Source organism: Rhineura floridana, chromosome 5 (genome assembly GCF_030035675.1).
Source record: "Rhineura floridana isolate rRhiFlo1 chromosome 5, rRhiFlo1.hap2, whole genome shotgun sequence".
In the NCBI taxonomy this organism is placed as follows: Eukaryota; Metazoa; Chordata; class Lepidosauria; order Squamata; family Rhineuridae; genus Rhineura; species Rhineura floridana.
The window spans coordinates 130467428-130483139 of record NC_084484.1 but is presented as its reverse complement, the minus strand read 5'-3'; the positions used below and the strand labels follow the sequence as shown (position 1 = coordinate 130483139).

Sequence of the window (15712 nt, the reverse complement as noted above, 5' to 3'; positions counted from 1 at the left end):
CTTTCCTCCTCCTCCCCCTCCCCTCCCTCCTCCCCATGGTCAATTTTACCTATCTTAAGCATGATTGCACAGGAGTAAATACCATTGAACTCTATAAGCATGCAAATGATCAAATCTGCCTCTCCTTTCCCTTCCTTTGCCCCTGCAATCTGCTCCTTCCCCTTCCTCCTTCTCCCCCATGGCCTGTTTTACCTATCCTAACCATGATTGCATAGAAGTAAATCCCATTGAACTCAATAAGCATGCAAACGATCAGACCTGCCTTTCCCCTCCTTCCTCTCTCCTCTCCCTTCTCCCCTCCCCTCTTCCTCCTTCCTCTTCCCCTGCCCACTCCAGCCCTCCCTCCCCCCCAGTCAGTTTCACCTATCCTAAGCATGATTCCAGGAGAGTAAATCCCACTGAACTCAATAAGCATGCAAATGATCAAACCATTGTCAGCAAACTTGCACAGGATGCCATTTCTTACTTCCAGATTAAAAAGCAAAGAAATTCACTAATAGGCAAAAAAACTTGCAGTTTAAGAGTGTACCTATAGCCACCAGATATTTCTATCAAACTTTAAAAAGCAGGGAAATTGGGCAGCTATAGTGAATGCACCAAGGGAGCAGGAGACTTGACTTCCTCTCTGAGATATTGTACTGCCCTACTAATTTATCAAATTGCAAAGACCATTTGGGTTGGTCTTTCACAGTCTAATCCACTTCCTGTGTAGCTTGGATGAATTTGGTAATGTGCCTCTGAGCATATGGTGAGTGGTGGCAACACCTGCAATCAGCCCAAATAATAGAAAGAAGACATGTGCTGTGCTGATCTTCATTTAGCTATGCTGCCTAACAAGATCAGCCTCAAAAGACCTTCTCTGTATCCCACCAGTCAAAACAACTAGACTGGTGAGGACTAGAGAGAGGGCTTTTTCAATTGTGGCCCCCACCCTATGGAACTTCCTTCCAAATGATCTCCACCAGGCCCACTCTACAATGAGTTTCCACCGGGCCGTGAAAACCTGGTTCTTCAGGCAGGCCTTTGGGGTGGGTTAGATTTTATCATTATCGCTTTTAGATTTTAATGGTATTGTATTGGTGTGTCATTTTGTGTTATTTTGTTCATTTTGTACGTCGCCCAGAGTGGCTGGATGGCCAGCCAGATGGGCGACTAAGAAATCCAATAAATTAAATTAAATTAATTAGCAGGGAGGAAGCAACATTATTAAGATAGTTGATATAGTTCAGATAGTCATTTTAAATGTCTGATTTACTTTGCAACATTAGTGAAGTTTCCTATAGGAAATAATTTTGTTTCTATTTCTGTGAATATGTGAAGTACAGCAACACTTTGCAAAATTTACACTAAAAAACATCCAAAAATAATTATGGAATAATGGCACTGACTATTGTGCAGAATAATCTCCAGTGGACATCAGGAGTGTCTCAGTTTGCACAAGATAAAACAGTGGGAAGTGAAATATATTCTAGCAACATTCTAGGTGTGCTCTATGTTTTTAATTGACTGTGCCTACCTTGCCTTAAATGAAGTGGTTGAAACATAGCAGGCTGAAAACATGCATCCTCTTTTTTCCAACAGCTGGATTGATTGTTGAAGTAGCAACATATTGTAATCAGTCTGCTTTTACATCAAACTGCAGTTTCCGATTCAACTGTTAATGCACCCAAAACAGAAATAGAACATAACCTCCAATTTGAAACACAAAAGGCTGTCTTCACCATCATATGACATTGACCAATAAAAAGCTTTGAAATTAATAAAAATAAATTTGACACAGATTTTTAGGATAAATAATGAGGGAAATAAAATTTTCTAGATTAGATCCTCTGTGGAAACATTAGTAACACAGGAAAGAAGCAAAGTAAGAAGAACACCAACAAATATACAAAAAGATAATTCTCTATGTTTGGAGATGGCAGGTGTTGCCACCACTCACCATATGCTCAGAGGCACACTTTACCAAATTCTTCCAAGCTACACAGGAAGTGGATTGGACCGTGAAAGACTGAAAGAAATTGTGTTTGCATTGTGACAGATTTGTAGGGCAATACTCAGAGAGGAGGTCAGGTTTCCTGCTCCCCTGGAGCTGTCCAATTTCCCTGCTTTTTAATGTGTGATAGGAATATCTGTGGACTATAGGTATGTTCTTAAACTACAAGGTTTTTTTGCCTATTTGTGACTAATAATTATGTTTAATATTTATGAAGTTCCTCAAAAACTAGGGACTGTTCAGTTTATGTGAGTCAAAATGTACAAACCCTCCCTACAGCCTTCCAGTATAATAATCATAATTATAGTACAAACCAAAAGGAAAATAAAAAACATTTATTGTAGTTGACATTTACAACAATTTTGAGGGCATTCATTACCTGAAATGGCACTTTGTGCATCAATTGGCAATGCCCATCTATTGCTGAGAATTCAATAAATGGCACACCTTAGGCTAAGGAAATGCCTGTAATGTTTCACTTGCTAGTCGAGTCTTTTTTTAGCCCAAAGACCAAATGTAGCAGTTATCTGATGATTACTGAACTGAACAAACATGATATAAAGAAATACCAGGGGAAGCAAATTTGACATATAGATAGGTCAATTTTATTTAAAGAACATAGTCACTAATTTTTACCTGAGCAACACTTTAAAATGAGCATAAATGACTGTAAAAGCAAAGATGTACTTCTTGTGGTACAGAGCTAATTAAAGTCAACAAAATACCTCAAAATCTCGATATGTCATTTATTGCCTGGTCTCCTGTTGGGAAATGGATGCATCCATGCTTCCATTTGGCACCAAAGATATTTTTTAAAAAATCACACACACCTGTGCTTTAAGGTTAGAGATTATAACTACGTTGATCTTTTAATTAGTGTAGGATTCTAGTCCTTGCAGGGGGGTTTAAGCCATCAGTGTCAGATGTCAGCTCAAAGAAATGTCGAGCAGGTTTTTACATGAGAAGAAATACAAGGTATTGAAAATTAGTAGTTTGAAATACATGCTTCTAGTCTGAGGAATCTTAAGTGCAACAGTGGAGAGCTAGCTAAGATTAGAAGTAAAAATAGACTTGGAAACTTATAGGTTACAGTATCCAACATTTCTCTCAGTAACACACTGCTATCTCTCAAATAGCAGTAGTGCTTGATGGTAGTGATTACAAATTGAGTTATCTGTTTCCCCACTGGACAGCTGGCACACTCAAAGCTGCGATTTGTATCAGTAGGAGGTAGAGCTCCATTGCTATTTATATGTTTATTTCGAGACATGATGTGGTGTGACAGAAACCTCTTTGCAATGTGGCAACATCCATCTTGATGACAGCAAACCATGGCTCTCCAGGCTTGCATGCAAAAGAACAAGGTTAATTCCAGCTGTTAACATAATAGGCTGGTCCATAAAAGCCAACTGCAAGAGGCCATTTTCCAAGACGTGGAAAATATACTCTGGAATCTCACTGTGAGTGGGTTGCTGTCTTTTTATTTATGAGAGCCATATGCCAGGACATGCAGCCTTCCAGCCATGCTCAGTGCCAGAATGACTGAGGATTCCCCCCCTGTGCCAGTACACAGAAAACAGTTTTGAAATGTCGTTAGTGGGAGTGGGGAGTATCAAAAATAAAGGGGGAGGAATTGTGTTGGGTAAAGTTGGTTCTGTTCCCTCGAGCAAACATGTAATTTCCATGATTTCTTTTTAATGACTGCAGTCTGACGCTAGTAGGACCTGATTTATGAAAAGCTGTGAAAGATCAGGTGGAACCCTGCAGGACGTCATTTACAGCTGCACGGACTGCAGCCCATCTAATTTGTCTAGTAAAAGTGTGAGCTTATGGTGCACATCACCCAGCCCATAAATTTCATGTTTAGACCTGCTGTCTTGGGGCTGGGTCAAAGGGAGGGGGGGTGGAAGCCCATGGTTGCAGATGCTCTGAAAGCCTGGCGTTCCCTTGGTGTGCATGGGATGACATCACAGACTCTTCACAGCGAGAGACAAATTCCTGCTCATTGATAAACTGTCCAGATGTCCTCTCCAAGGAGGAAAGTAACTATTTTTTTCAATTACTCCCCCCCCCCCTTAGAATCCTACAAGGAGAAAAATGATACTTTACAATGCTGGTTGTTCAGTGGTTACTTGTACTGAAATTAGTTCATATTTTTGTCTTCATTACACCCTGTTCCCAACAATATACATGAAAGCTTTACTGGGCTTGTGCAATTTGTAATCCTGCTGTTCTGTTTTTTGTCATGTTGTTTAACATTCCACATGTGCACAAAAATACTGGTAGAAGGCAATTCCTCTTTTATTGGAACGAAGGAAGGAGCATGTTAGATTGACCAGAGAAAAAGCAACTTCTCCATACTTCATGTATACTTTAATAAATGCCTTGGGATACTAGAAGCTATACGGAGAAAGCTATAAATTAAAAATGTAGACTTCATAAGACAAACAGAAGTTAGCTAACTTCTAGTATAGTTAATTGCTTGCCCTTTGGATTTATTTCTGAAATGGACATTTAGGGAAATGGTTATAAGCCAAAGAAATTATATATATATGTAAATAAGAACTGCATGCACAGTTCGGAGCAAGCCATTCAAAATAATAATAAGGGTGATATAATTGTGATAATAATCTACACACCTCAAAATGGTTGATTATATTTTGGGAGGGAGGAAAAGAGGTTGAGAGAAGTAACAGAGACTAAGAAACTGAAAAACTCCTTTTGAGTATCTGCTTTTTAATGAAAATCCATTGGGGCAGTGTGGAGCAAAGTGAGCTAGGGACCTCAGACGTTGATCCTAGCTGCCTGAAGCTGAGAATTGGACTTGGCCAATAGTGAATGCTATTGTCCTGATCCTGCAGTGGACTAGGAGGTAAGAAGGCAGTTGGTAGAGAGATAGAAAAGGCCAAACAGCTATGCCCTGAATGCCTACAGGGGTGGTAAAATAGCTCTCTTGGTCAGTGGGCACCCATTTTTCTGTTTCTTTATCAGGTATCAGTGGGGGTGGGGAATGATATTTCTAGATAGATGCAGGGGTGGAGGACCAGTTAGGATGGTCCGCCCTCAGATGCTAATGAATTCTAATGGATTTCTGATGGCTCTGGGGGATTTTCCAGTGGAATGATCCTGCTGAAAATCTTGTTTCACTGTGGAACAGCAGGACATATAGGGCCATCATTATGATCGCTCCTGAGAGTCTCTCCAATGCCATGGAGATATCCTTGCTCCTTGGTACTCTGAGAAGCTGTGGTTGATGAAGTGGGCTGAATGAAGACTGGAGTGCAAATGGCAGAAATCTCACTCCAGAGTCAACCAGATACGTGTTAGGACACCTAATTGTGCCTGCCACATGTGATGAAGACAGCAAAGAAATCATACTTTGCTGTGTCCATTGTGTCCTCAAGGTGTCGGCTGATAGAGCCGTTCCATGTGCTTTAGAGATTGGCTAACCCAGATGGGGGGGAAGATCTCTGGATCTCGCAGTGACTAGCCAAGAGCAAGTGACGCCTTTGCTAAAACATCTGCACTGGCTGCCCATATGCTGCTGGGCCAGGTATGAGCCCTTATATCCCAGCTCAATCACTAAGATCATCCGGAGAAGCGCTGCTAGTTATCCCTTGTGTTACAGCCTGGCCTCCACTAGAAGTTGGGCATTTCGGGTCCCAAGTCCCATGCTGTGGAACAGCAGAGATTCAGCAGGCACCCTCACTTTTGATTTTCAGACATCTCTTGGAAGACCTTTTCATGTAGACCAGCCTGTGTAACTTTTTAATGTATTTTTTTATCAGCCACCATTGTCACATTTTAACTGATTTTCTGGTGTTTGTTATGTTGTATATATCATTGTACACTGCCATGTTATACTATATGAACTGGCAGTATATAAATACTATAAATGAATAAATCAGGAGTGGGGGAAATATATACAGACATTCTCTTATCAGGCAATGAGGGATGGTTGAAGAGGTAAGATTAAGAATGTTATGTTTTCACTTCTGGAAAAATAAATCCTTTGTTTATCTGTGGCATAGTAAATACACAAACTGATACACAGAATTCCAACTTCCCATGCACAAAACAAAATGCTGATTTATAGCATGTACTATAAATGGGCAAGATGGTCACATTAAAGAATAGAGCATGTTGATTGACTAGGAAAAAATATAATAGGAATACCTTTTTATGTCCAGTTCTGTAGGCTCTAAAATGCAAAGAGCTGTTGTGTTTCTTTTGATACTCCAGAACTAAAAATTAGTTAGGGGTTTTTAGGGAAGGACTTACTTTTTTGAGTATATTTGTTGCCTGTAATGATTGGTGCTGCCAACTCTTAATAGAGCTATCTAGAAATTTTCAGTCATGCTGTAATACTCCAGATGGCCATATCCTCTGTTCTACCAATTCATAATATGCATAAAATTACACTGCATCAGTTGGTTTAATCTGAGATTCAGAGAGTTTGTCACTGGGTTGGCTCCTCTCTTATTATACAGTGACAAGAGAGGCTGTATACTATAGCCAGCATGGATTTTTTACATTCCGCGTTGTTAAATTGAAAATACCCCCAATGCTATTCTGATGCTTCTCATAAGCTCATTTCAAAACAAATCCTTACAAAATGTATAGTCCTGAACTCAGAAACGCTTGCTTAACAACCCTTTAAATTTTCATGGTGATACACAAAACAGTCAGAGAGAATCAAAAGTTCAAAGTGTAAAAAGAGAGAGAGAAAACCCAGATGCCTTTTGCACTTTTTTCTGTCAGTGTTCTCATAATTTCTTGAAATTAATTAAAATTCAGCCATGTTCATAGAGTACTTGTAATCCTGTTACTGACATTGCCCCATACTATGACTTTGATATTCTGCTCTTTAAACATTAAAAAAATACCTGGGCGATTTTTAATTAATTTAAGAAACTTAGCATTGGAGTGAATGATAAGCCTGGGCATGTTTAGTAAGAACCAACTGTCAGTGTTCTAAAAGCCAGATTCACAGCTGCTTGGCTTGGCTAATCGGGGCCACACCCACAGCAGACCTTTATTTCACTTTAGAGACTCGTGGCTTTCCCCAAAGAATCCTGGGAAGTGTAGTTTGTGAAGGGTGCTGAGGGGAGACTCTTATTCCCCTGACAGAGCTCCAGTGGCGAGAGTGATTTAACAGTGAGCCACTCTGATTGAAGCTCTGTGAGGGGGATAGGGCATCTCCTAGCAACTCACAGCACCCTTTACTAACTACACTTCCCAGAATTCTTTGGGCGACACCATGACTGTCTAAAGTGGAATAAAGGTCTGGTGTGGATGTGACCAATGACAGTTTTGGTTTAAAGTTGTGTGTGAGACGCCATGTGCCTGCTGTAGAATAAAAAGGTGGGGAAAACACTGAAAAGCAATGATACTGTTCACAATGTTTTCCTTTTGGAAGGAAAGGGGCTTTCCCTCTGCCCAGTGCCCACCCACCCAATCTCCTCCCCTTCCTCTCACCCTCTCTCCTTCCTGTCCCTCCTCCCGGTCAGTTTCACCTCTCCTAAGCATGATTGCACAGGAGTAAATCCCATTGAACTCAATAAGCATGCAAATGTTCAAACCTGCTCTCCCCTCCTCCTCCCTCCTATCCCCTTCCTCTTGCCCCTTCCCCCTTCCTTTGCCCTTTCCCATTCCCTCTCAATCCCCTCCTTCCCCCTCTTCCTACCTCCCTTCCCCTCCTCCTCCCCCATGGTCAGTTTTATCTGTACTAAGCATGATTATGCAGGGGTAAATCCCATTGAACTCAAAAAGCATACAAAATTATCATACCTTCCGTCCCCTCCTCCTCCCTCCTATCCCCTTCCTCTTGCCCCCTCCCCCATGCCCTTCCAATCCCCTCCTCCCTCTCCCTCCTCCTCCCCCATGAACAGTTTTACCTATCTTCTTCCTTCTCTCCTGCCCACTCCAGCCCTCCCTCCGTCCTCCCGGTCAGTTTTACCTATCCTATGCATGATTGCATGGGAGTAAATCCCATTAAACTCAATAAGCATGCAAATGATCAACCTGCCCTCCCCTCTTCCTCCTCCCATCACCTCCCTTTTGCCCCTTCCCTCCCCCTCCCTTTGCCCTTCCCTTTCCAATCCCTTCCTTTCCCTCCCCCTCCTTTCCCTCCCCTCCTCCCCCCACATGGTCATTTTTACCTATCTTAAGCATGATTGTGCAGGAGTAAATCACATAGAATTCAATAAACCTGCAAATGATCAAACCTGCCCCCCTCCTCTCCCCCTCCTCTCCCCCTCCTCTCCGCCCCATCCGTTGTTGTCAATTTCACTATCCTAAGCATGATTGCAGGGGAGTATATCCCACTGAACTCAGTAAGCCTGCAAATGATCAATCTATTCTCAACAAACTTGCACAGGATCCCATTTCTTACCTTCCGGATTAAAAAGCAGAGAAATTGACTAATAGGCAAAAAAAAAAAAATGCAGTTTAAGAACGTACCTATACCCAACAGATATTTCTATAAAACTTTAAAAAGCAGGGAAATTGGGCAGCTATAGTGAATACACCAGGGGAGCAGGAGACCTGACCTCCTCTGTGAGATATTGTACTGCCCTACAAATTTGCCAAAATGCAAACACCCATTTGGGTTGGTCTTTACAGTCCAATCCACTCCCTGTATAGCTTGGAAGAATTTGGTAATGTGCCTCTGAGCATATGGTGAGTGGTGGCAACACCTGCAATCAGGCCAGATAACAGAAACAAGACATGTGCTGTGCTGATCTTGTTTTAGCAGGGAGGAAGCAACAATATTAAGACAGATGATATAGTTCAGATAGACACTTTAAATATGTTTCATTTACTTTGCAGTTTTAGTGAAGTTTCCTATAGTAAATCATTCTCTTGTGCTTCTGTTTCTGTGAATATGTGAAGTACAGCAACACTGCAACACACACAAAAAACTCCAGAAACAATTGTGGAATAATGGTATTGATTATTCTCCAGAATAGTTTCCAGTGAACATGAAGAGTATCCCGGTTTGCCCAAGAGAAAACAGTGGGAGTGAAATATATTCTAGCAAAATTTTAGGTGTGTTCTATGTTTTTAATTGACCGTGTCCACCTTTTAAGTAGAGTAGTTTAAGCATAGCAGGCCAAAGATATGCATCTTGGGTAGGCCAAGTGTGTTTTTTCCAAAGCTAGAGTCATTGCTGAAGGAGCAACATATTGTAATCAGTCTGATTTTACATCAAACTGCAGTTTCAGATTCAACTGTTGATGCACCCAAAATAGAAATCGAACATAACCTCCAGTTTGAAGCACAATAGGCTGTCATCACCATCATATGACATTGACCAATAAAAAGGCTTTGAAATTAATAAAAATAAATTTGACACAGATTTCTACAATGAATAATGAGAGAAACATAATTTCCTAGGTTAGATTCTCTGTAGAAACAGCAGTAACAGGTAAGAAGCAATGAACGAAGAACAACAACAAACATACAAAAATATAATTCTCCATCTTTGAAAAATGGCAGATGTTGCCACCACTCACCACATGTTCAGAGGCACATGTTACCAAATTCTTCCAAGCTGCACAGGAAGTGGATTGCACTGTGAAAGACCGACCCAAACGGTGTTTGTATTTTTACAAATTTGCAGGGCAGTACAATATCTCAGAGAGGAGGCCAGGTCTCCTGCTCCCCTGGTGCATTCACTATAGCTGTCCAATTTTCCTGCTTTTTAAAGTTTGATAGAAATATCTGTTGGCTATAGGTACATTCTTAAATCACAAGGGTTTTTCCTTGTTAGTGAATTTGAGATATGTTTATCAAGTCACATATACTTGAGCTAAATCAAGATAAACCTCATGAAAACTTTGATTCAGTAGAAATGTGTGTCATGGATTGCATTGAAAATGCAATGTTTTTATGGCAAAGCTGAGCAGTTGGTTCAATTAAGCACTGTGCTTAAAAGGTTTTTTCCTGAAACAACTGCCCTAAAGAGGTAAGGTTTCTGCAGCCAATAAATTCTGTACATGAAGCTTCTGTTGGGACTGATGTTATGTTTAGATACATAATGAATCTCAGTGTATTTCTACTCTTTTATTGCATTCATTTTATTTCAGGCCATCAAATCTTCTTCTGGACCAAAGCAGTGTTGAAATCTCAGCCTTCCGCTCAACAGATGACTGGCTCAGTGGCATTCGGATAGGACAATGCAAAGACATATTCACAGGAGTAGAATACAGCTCATGCGATACAATAGCCAAGATTTCCTCAGAGTAAGAGTTTGTCTTAAAACTGCTTCTTTGGTTGCTTTTGCATTCCTCATGCAGTTTCCCAAATTACGAGATTTCAATCTTGTGTGTAGTTCAACATTTAATTCAACATGAAATTAATAGAACATGCACCTCAGACCGCATTATCCTTTAAAATCAACTAAGGCTGCAGTCCTATATACAGTTACCTGGGTGTAAGCCCTATTGAATTCAGTGAGACTTACCTCTGAGTAGACTTGTGCAGGATTGCAGTGTAAGAACACCTTGCTGAAATATACCATCCGTGTGCTCAGTTACATGTATGCCTGTTCCAACAATAGAGCATTCTCTGTGGTGGAGAGTTTTTGTGCAACTTCCTCTCATAAGGGCTGTTATAAAATCATTAATGGAGGATCTTCTTTTGGAAACAACATGACTTTTCTTTTCCATCTAACTTTTGGTGGTTGGGATTAGCTTGGGGGAAAGGATGGCAGATTGTTTAGATGCAGGTCAAAATGTATTGTTTCAGTTAAACATAAAGGATATTTTTCACCAAATCAGCCTCCACATTTTTGAAATAGAACAGACATTCAGCTTGATTGGGGAAATTGGGTGTTTTTTGTCCAATGGCAGTTATGCTGACGGGCAGGAGGAAAGGCTTTTAACTCTCATTCCCAGCTAGCAGGAGCCAATGGTGTGGCAGGGGGAGGAGGTACTTTTTGGAGACCTGAAGGTTTCACAGAGCCCAAAGGATTTTAACTCTTCAACCAGAATGGCAGATGAAGATTTGTGTGTGCATGGAAGAAGATAAATCTATGTTACATTTTTATCTTACCCTTTCCCCAAGGATATCAAGGAGATACACATGATTTTTTCGCTCTGTTTTATCTTCAATCCTTTGACGCAGTGACTTACCCAAGATCATCCAATGAGCTTCCTAGCTGAATGAGGATTTGAACTGAGATGTTCCTGGCCCTAGTAAACTCACTAACCACTACACAGTACTTTCCCCTCAGGCAAGATAAAGCACTAAACCATCTGTCTCCACCACTTTGTGAGCTAGGATCATGGGGGAAAGTTTTTTTAAGCACTCCACCATTTCCAGGCCTGTTCAAAGAAATCCTCAAATCCTAAAAACAAGGCTCAGTGGATTAACCATTTTCACCTTCACTAGGACCCCAAATGCCAATGGTTACTATATGTGGAAAATCTATGAATAAGCTATGTAAGACAGTAAACACTAGCATCCAGGATAGTTGCCTTCCCTCTCTAGCCTACACGTTTGTGGCCAAAAGGGTTAAATCATCCAGGATCTGTAAGGTGCTGTTCAGGTACAACCATTTTTCACAGCCCTGAGAATGTTTTTGTTCCTTCCTTAGTAAAGCTATTTTCTTAGATCTTAGAAATGTGTTCTGCTGCCTTTTGCCCATCTGGAAATTTTCTAGCGAGCTACCACTGTTTAGCAGTATGCAAAGGAAGTTTCATCATCATTCTAACATTGTGGATTCTTTTGGTGTGTGAAACTCCCATCTTCAACGAAACTCATCAGTTTTTTTCTGTATTTTTCAGCGACATAAAGAAGGTTGGTGTGACAATTGTCGGGCCACAGAAAAAGCTCATTAGCAGTATTAAATCTCTAGAAATGCATACAAAGAATGGCCCCGTCCCGGTGTAAGCTACCAAAACGTTGGCGCTTGAGACACAAGAGGAAGCAAGAAGTTGCTGCGAAGGTCATGGTGATGAGTGAGAAACTGCAAGCCTGAAAAGGCACTCTTGTAGCAGTGTTGCAAACATGACATTTTGGGTCAATTTCAAGCCCACTAAGAGACTCATACATTGAGTTAAATTGCCTTAAAATAGGAATGAAAAACTTTTTTTCTATTTCTACTTCTTGAAGAGGGGGTGCTTTTCTCCCTTGAAATAGTGGACTGCTCAAACTTATAATGCATTTGAAAGAAAATGTTAAAAAAAAAATCCTTCCATGTAACTTAGAACCATTTCAGTGTTAATGGACTGGATACCATGAAAGGGAAACAAACTGTTGATGTAATGCTGTGTTTTGACCAATTGTCAGCAGCAAGCAAGGGAAAAAAATACCCTTGCAGTATTTTTTATACACAGAAAGGATAGGTGACTAGTATTTTATTTCTTTAAAATAATTCTTGTAAGGCTCTTTGAGGATAATCCTCAGACTTGTCTGGCCATATTTTCAATGATATTCCTGCAATATTCTGTTTCAACTGGGGAAGGAAAGCATGAATAATGTTTGGTATAAAATGAGGCAATAGTTCATGAATAATATTTGCAATGGGGCTAGTTCTGATGCATGTGTTCTTTTAAAAAAAGGTCTTAATTTTTCTTATAAAAGGCATATTTATTTCCCTGTAAATGTTTTCTTATTGTTTATATTTATAAATGTTTTGAATAGGATTAATGATTGCCAGGTGACAAATCTTTTCAGACCTTGGCTGCAATCCTAATATTTGGAAAACATAATATTTGGAACCTCATTTACAAGAAAATAGGCCCCAATCCAAAAAATCTGCTGTGGGTGCAGAAAGAGTTCTCCATGTACACAAAGTGGGAAATGTCCATGCACAACATTCTGGATAGTGCAATCCAGGAAACCACACAATCATTTTTCTGGAAGGAGGACACCCATGGTGAGCTGTTCATATATTCTCAACAATGTAAGACAACGTTGCATAACTGTGCACTTAAATGTTAGCAGTATGCACAAAGTGTTGGATTATTCCAGTTGTGGTGTTTTGTTTTTTTTAAAAACAAACAAACAAACTATATGATGTGTTACTTATAATACCCTGGGGTCCAAATAGGAAAAGATGAAAATCCCTTTTCTTAGTTCTTATATTAAAGAAGTAAGCTAGCACTGTTTGCATCCACTTAAGAGTAAATGAGTATGTTTAAGCACTCTTACAAAGACTTTCTTATAAGATTTTATGTGAACAATGTCTATGGATGATCTCAAAATCAACATGTGTCCTGTTTGTAGTTTATTTTTGCTTCATTTGGCATCATTTGAACACACTTTACCACACCACACAGCAGCTTTTTAGATTGATTCAGATGGAACTATTCTAAGGAGAACCACAGACCACACAGATATTGTAAAGTCTTAATACAGTGGCCTGGTTTTCACATCAACCTGAGTCAAAACATGACTTGGCGCAAGAACATGAGTATACAAAGTTCCTAGAGCAGAGATTGCATCTGCTGTACTTCTCCCCCAGTGCTATTGTACTGCCATGAGCTAGCATGTCATCCAAATCCAGGCTCATAGTTTGTCTCACTCCAGACAAGCAATGAGCTGTAACTGAGGTTTGTTCCTGGGTTTACAGCTTATGATTTGTCTGGAGGAAACAAGCAAGCCCCGGTTTGGACAGCATGCTAAGCCAAACCATGGCTTAACTCATAGCAGTGCAGCAGGTGGAGGACCAGGAGAGGAGTGCAATGGCTGCTATCTTATCTCCAAGAACCCTTGTATTTATGTTAACCCATAAAAGCATAAAATAGCACTGCAAGATGCTGACACACTGACCATACATAGTAGAACTGGTGTACCTTCCTTGGGCACCTTCGATGCCCCTCCAATATGATACTGTGTTCTCTGATGTGCTGCTGTCATAGCATAGCTGCTGTCATAGCAGAATCTGGAAGTATTCTATATACTATAAGTCCATGTTCAAGTTCTGCAAGGATTCGGATCAGACTAATAGTGTCATAAGCACCTTCTTTCTGTTTATATTTGATCTGCAGACATAAATGCAACATTCATGCTGGGAGAAAGTTTTTAAAAATCTATTGATGTTCATGAAACAAATTGTCCTGTAGGCAATTTTAGAAGGCTGTAAAAGAAAGAAAATTGCTTATTAGCAAGTTTTCTGAATAAATTGTAGTCTTACCTATCCTTAATTCTCTTTTCAATGTCTGGTAATACCATGGGACATAATTATGTCTGTGCTCAATACTAAGGACTGATTTCATTGTTTATTCAGGAGGAAATTCATTTTTGCAGAGGATTTTTAAACAGCTTTTAGTCTTCTCTTTCTTACACTTTTTTGTACTGTCCGATGGCGTCCTAGAGCCCACATTCCCTTTCTCCCCTGTACATATGTAAACATAGCAGTGTACAATTCTTAACTGTGGAGTAGAAGAAATAGAATTTTTGTGGCCATCTTCCTGTACAGGACCTGCCTTTGATTATTATTTACATCAAATAAGCATCACAAAGTCTTCACTAAGAATATGTACCATATTATTGATTTTGTATCTTTAAAATATTGTTTTTACATATATTATTTATTTATGTTAACATTTAACATAGTTTTTGCTGTACTTTAGATCCCAATAAGCAATGTATAGATGTGATTTGAACTGGCAAATCTGCATTTGCTTTTTTTATTTCAAAGCATTACTTACTCATTTAGTTAATTATGTTGTGCAATTGTAGATGGCCTGTTACTAATGTAAAATGATTTGTAGTGGAAACATTTATATTTTTATAATAAACATAATGAAAGTATTTTTTACATATTGGAATGCAGAGAGGTGATTGTTTTGAAGACAAGGAAACTGATCATTCAACAAGAATTTTGTATTAAATCTCCAAGAGTGTCTGGAGCAAACTTCTCAGATTTAGGATACAGCTTCAGTAGGATAGCTGTTGATACTGAAACAGCTTCACCATAATCCAGCAAGGGAAGTGTCTGCAGAAGCAGACTTCCTTTCCACATGGAAATCAGTGCTGGCAGCAGTATCTGTGTGGAGTCATGTAACATCTATTCTGCACTATTTATATATGTTGACATGCAAAGCCCTAAATGGCTTGATATCCAGATACTTGATGGAGCATCTCAACCCACAGCAGCAAACCCAGGCCCTGGGATCAGCAGAGTACACCTTTCCTGTTCTCCTGCTTCTGTTATATACTTCTGTTAATGCACCCTCATATAGCATTGCCTTTTTTGCAGCCACATCCCACTGTTGGCTCATATTCAGCTTGTGATCAACGACAATTCCAAGTTCCTTCCCACATGTCGTATTGCTGAGCCAAGTATCCCCCATCTTATGTGTGGTTTCTTTTTCCTAAGTGTAGAACTCTGCATTTATCCCTGTTGAATTTCATTCTGTTGTTTTCAGCCCAATGCTCCAGCCTATCAAGGCCCTTTTAAATTTTGTTTCTGTCTTCCACGGTATTAGCTATGCCCCCCAATTTTGCATCATCTGCAAATTTGATAAGCATGCTCTGTACCTACTCATCCAAGTCGTTAATAAAAATGTTGAAGAGCACTGGGCCCAGGACCGAGCCCTGTGGTACCCCACTCGTTACTTCCACCCAGTTTGAGAAGGAACCATTGATAAGCACTCTTTGAGTATGATTCTGGAGCCAACTGTGGATCCATCTGATAGTTATTCCATCCAGCCCACATTTAGCTAGCTTGCTAATCAGAATATCATGGGGCACTTTGTCAAAACC

The 15712-nt window shown here is 40.0% G+C and overlaps 1 protein-coding gene across 7 annotated transcripts in view; it reads left to right on the top strand.

Moving 5' to 3' along the window:
• The window catches only part of EPHA3 (EPH receptor A3), a 345821-nt gene extending 331680 nt beyond the window's left edge, over positions 1–14141 (top strand). For all 7 annotated transcript variants that reach the window (XM_061628065.1, XM_061628063.1, XM_061628064.1 and 4 more), the window contains 2 exons: positions 10084–10239; positions 11785–14141. In XM_061628065.1, the coding sequence (XP_061484049.1) occupies positions 10084–10239; positions 11785–11890 (262 nt within the window). In that variant the 3' untranslated portion in view covers positions 11891–14141. The remainder of the gene's footprint in view (positions 1–10083; positions 10240–11784) is intronic.
• Positions 14142–15712: the final 1571 nt, after the last annotated feature.